The sequence below is a fragment of the Trematomus bernacchii genome, unplaced genomic scaffold (assembly GCF_902827165.1).
Source record: "Trematomus bernacchii unplaced genomic scaffold, fTreBer1.1, whole genome shotgun sequence".
NCBI classification, from domain to species: Eukaryota; Metazoa; Chordata; class Actinopteri; order Perciformes; family Nototheniidae; genus Trematomus; species Trematomus bernacchii.
In genome coordinates, this window is record NW_022987812.1 from 1 (window position 1) to 5000 (window position 5000).

At 44.1% G+C, this 5000-nt stretch overlaps 1 protein-coding gene across 1 annotated transcript in view; it reads left to right on the forward strand.

The window, feature by feature from the left end:
• Positions 1-2270: 2270 nt before the first annotated feature.
• Positions 2271-5000, forward strand: part of vta1 (vesicle (multivesicular body) trafficking 1) — a gene marked incomplete at its 5' end in the record, with an annotated part of 20380 nt that continues 17650 nt past the window's right edge. Inside the window, 1 exon segment of the mRNA XM_034150935.1 lies at positions 2271-2346. Within this exon segment, the coding sequence (XP_034006826.1) occupies positions 2271-2346 (76 nt within the window).

Consider the following 5000-nt stretch of genomic DNA (forward strand, 5'->3'; position numbering starts at 1 on the left):
TTGAGGTGGATGTTTATGGGAAACTTTGCAGGAATAAGAAACTTCCTCCGACATGGAGAGGCCGCTCAGGAGCTCAAACACTGCACTATTCATACCCCTTAGTGTGTGTGTGTGTGTGTGTGTGTGTGTGTGTGTGTGTGTGTGTGTGTGTGTGTGTGTGTGTGTGTGTGTGTGTGTGTGTGTGTGTGTGTGTGTGTGTGTGTGTGTGTGTGTGTGTGTGTGTGTGTGTGTGTGTGTTGTGTGTGTGTTGTGTGTGTGTGTGTGTGTGTGTGTGTGTGTGTGTGTGTGTGTGTGTGTGTGTGTGTGTGTGTGTGTGTGTGTGTGTGTGTGTGTGTGTGTGATGGGAAACTACCCTAACTAGTGCCGGTAACTCTGGGCCTTGGCTTCTCTAAAGTGTAAACCCCCAGGAGGGAAACAGGAGGGAAATATTTAAAACACACGTATCAGATCTCGTTCTTTAAATGTGTGTTTTCAGGGGTTTAATAAATGAAAATTACATCAGTGTTTGATTTTATTATAAGATTTAATATGATGTGGTTATATCTGAAGCCTGGACAACATCCGTAGAAACTGGAAAATAATTGTTTAAGTAGACTTTGTCAGCCTGAACTTGTCAAAGAAACTGTTCTCAAGCTTTAAAATGAACTGGTGTTAAGTTATAACAGTTTTTAATGAGAGGAACAAACTATTTGGATTCCCCATATGTGATTACTTTGTACATAAAAAATGTATATTTGAGAATGTACAGCGATGTTTGTAGCTGTATGAGACAGAAACCTAAACTGGAAGTGGGGGAATGGAACATCAATGCCTATGTGAAGCACTTTGAATAGAGTGGTGCAGGAATGAGTCCTAAGTGAAGTGAGTCAGCATGTCACCACTTCCTGTTCCCTGGTCTCAGAGCCAATGGGATCTCTCCATAGGATGTTGGAAGCTATCTGAACTAAGGTCTGTGGTTGAGACACTTTGAAGAGACGGATCACGTTTTGTTCTAGGACATTAAATCCATCAGCAGTGACCCCACTGGTGATTTCTGAAGAGTTGACGTGTCTGAAAAGCGATGGTTGTTACCAAGTGGCTGAATAGGACTACAGAAGTCGTGGAGGACGTTGTACGTCATTACGCCGAACACGTAAACACTCCTCTAAGTTAGTTTGCCCTGTTCTGCTTGAAAGCAAGTACCTGCCTCCTGCAGACTGTTCAAACAAACGCTTCAACTCGTACCATTTAGAATCTGTGTGTTTGGATATGGATCTGAAGTTGGCGTGACGTTGAAGTCGTGCTGCTGGACTCGCCTGTAGTTCCTTTATAGCATCACGTTAGCATTTAGCTTCTGGACATTAGATTTATGATTAGAACATTATAAAAGTAGGGTAGACCCCAAGTGAATGAGTTCAAGTATCTCGGGGTCTTGTTCTCGAGTGAGGGAACAATGGAGCGTGAGATGAGTCGGAGAGTCGGAGCAGCGGGAGCGGTACTGCAGTCGCTTTACCGTGTGAGGAACAGAGAGCTGAGCCAGAAGGCAAAGCTCTCTGTCTACCGGGACATCTTCGTTCCTACCCTCACCTCGTCATGAAGGATGGGTCATGACCCAAAGAACCAGATCACGGATACAAGCGGCCGAGATGGGTTTTCTCCGCAGGGTGGCTGGCGTCTCCCTTAGGGATAAGGTGAGAAGTTCAGTCATCCGGGAGGAGACCAGGTGGGAGGAGACCGAGGGGTAGACCTAGGACCAGGTGGGAGGAGAGCGAGGGGTAGACCTAGGACCAGGTGGGAGGAGAGCGAGGGGTAGACCTAGGACCAGGTGGAGGGATTATATCTCTTCTCTGGCCTGGGAGCGCCTTGGGACCCCCCAGTCAGAGCTGGTTGATGTGGGGAAAGGAACGCTTGGGGCTCTCTGCTGGAACTGATACCCCCGCGACCCGACCACGGATAAGCGGGAGAAGATGGATGGATGGGTAGACATGTGGAGATGAACAAAACGTGCATTTATCAAACGGCTTCGTTTTCCACAGACCTTATTTTTTACAATATTCCAAAATCCTCTGGAGAAATCCCGTAGCTTGTTGTCAAGGGAACCAGCAGCTTCCCTCAGGGTGGAACTACAGAAAGACGTTATCACTGCACCGCTCTCTATTGCCTCTAAACTAACCTTGAACCTTGAACTAATAGATGTGTCTCTTTGTTTCTCCCTCTTTCTTTCAACCCTCTCTCCCCCTTTAATCCTTCCTCTCCTCCTCTTCCTCCTCTTCCTCCTCTTCCTCCATCAGGAACATGATCAAGTCCTTCTACTCGTCCAGTTTGCTGCTGGACGTCCTGTGTGTGTTCGGGGAGTTATCTGAGGAGGTGAGATCTCTGAAGTGAAGGATGATGTGTGTATCACCACAGAGTGCTCTAGGTCCTGAGGAGACAGGAAGTCAGATCAGGTCAGACGCTTTTTATCATTTGATCTTTTTCAAACGAGCCACAAGAGACCAAGAAAGCATTTATCTTGTTTACACATTTCGACTGATAACATTATGAATATGACCTTAAAAGTGAAACAGAAAAAGAGGCAGAGATGCAATGACATCTTCCTCACCCATTAAAGGTGCAGTCACTTCATTACATTTAAAGAAAAGAGACGTGTCTTTGAATCCAGAAAATAAAACAACACTCGGCGTACGCAGCGCAACATACAGTTCACTGGAAGCAGAAGAAGAGTTCATCTTAAAGGGACTCCGTGGCATTGGGGGCGGGACATCTGTAAGCAGTTGACCAATCACAACAGAGCCGGCCCGCTAACCAATCAGAGCAGACTGGGCTCTTTTTTACATCAATAATAAAAAAAATGAACCTCAGAATTTGACATTTTCTCAGAATTCTGACTTTATTTGTCAAAATTTTCCTTTTTTCATAATTTTTTTTCCTTTGTTTACCAACTTTGTTATTAATTATCAATGCCAAGGTGGCACAGACAAACAACAGAATTGTAAAATACAAATAAAAGATGGAACATATACAAAATACTTTCAGCCAGTATGAAACAATATTATTTAAAGCAACTTATTAGGAAATAAAAAACGCAGTTTGTTATCGAGGTCAGCAGCAGGAAATGTGTCTCTTCCTAGGCTGTGACACTAACTACACACACACACGCACACACACACACACACACACACACACACACACACGCACGCACGCACACACGCACACCTGTCCATCTCCATGGTAGTGTGTGACACTCAGCAGCTCTTTCTCTACGCTGTGTCGAAGTCACCCAGGAGCCATTAAAACATCAACAGGACACTTGCACCAATACAACTAGGTGACACACACACACACACACACACACACACACACACACACACACACACACACACACACACACACACACACACACACACACACACACACACACACACACACACACACACACAGAGACAATGGTTCCTCAGAGCTGCTGAATGCAGACAGACAGTGAGCAGTGGATCTTTTCAGCAGCCATCAGGTGAGATGGCCCTGAGAGAGAAGTTTCCTACCTGCAGAGATTCTTGATCTAGGACATCAAATACGTTATAAAACACCGGGCAGTCATGTGACCGTGCTGTAGTTCCTTTGTAGCCCAACATTAAAAAATTCCCACAAATGTAAAATCTAATATCTGGTCCGAATATTATAAGCTATCAATGGCAGACATTATCTTATCAGCCGTTATTTCTTCAGGTAGCTTTTCTAAAGTAACGCGTCACCCTCTTTGGAAGCCGGTTGCTCCCTGTTCCTGTCTCTCCACAGTGAGTCTCCTGAAACGTTGAATCCATTGTGTTGTTATGAAACCACAGCAGTGTTATTTCAGTGATTAGAAATGAGTTGCCTTTAGCCCTTCTCTTTCCCACAGAAAGACCCTCAGAGCGCCAGAGTGTTTCTGAGCACTTATCTTCCACAAACAGGACTTTCTCCATTCAGGCTTATCAGCTTTATTTGGGGAGTAAATCTTCCGCCTCCTCAACGCTTTTCACCTTTCAAACATCCTTCCTCTCAAGCTCACTTTCCCCTGTTAACCCAATAATGTCCCTCTTCTAATGAGGCGAAGCAACCCAGACACTCTCATTCATTTCAATGGAAGTCAAGAGTAAATGCTGCAGCAAAGGTTGAAACCAGGGATCCACCGAATGCAAATCTTTCAGCCAATGTCGATGTTACATAAGAAATTGTGCTGATACCGATAGGAGGAATAACAATTGAGCCGATGTTGTTACTGGGTTTAGTCAGGAAATGTGCCCGATACGGATATTTAGAATAACAATTTGGCCAATGCTGATACCAGACATTGAGCTGATACTGAGTTTAGAATAAAAATGTGCCAATGACGATGCTAGAATAACATTTTGGCCAATGCTGATACCACATTTTAGAATGAAAATTGGGGCTGATACAGAGTTGAAATTTGAAAAAGCGTCCTATAATGTCTAGAATAACAATTCAACCGATGTTGTTACTGGTTTTAGTCAAGAAATGTGCCCGATGCAGATTTTTAGAAGTACAATTTGGCCAATGCTGATACCAAACATTGGGCTGATACCGAGTTTAGAATACAAATGTGTCCTATAATGTTCAGAAAAATAATTTTGTCGATGCTGATTTTGATGATACGAATAACAATTTGGCCGAAACCAATGTTTAGAAATGTTTTTGGCCAATGACGATGCTCAGAATAACATTTTGGCCGATGACGATGCTCAGAATAACATTTTGGCCGATGACGATGCTCAGAATAACATTTTGGCCAATGACGATGCTCAGAATAACATTTTGGCCGATGACGATGCTCAGAATAACATTTTGGCCAATGCCGGTACAGATGTTGGGTTTATTGATATTGGGATGTTAATCGGTAAGATGCTGGTGCCGCCACATAACCATCTTATTCATGGGAAGAGGTCACTGACCAACGTTCAGTCACCGTTTCATCAACACCTCAGAACTCTGTCCTCACGTCTGACTTTAACCCCTGAGACGCT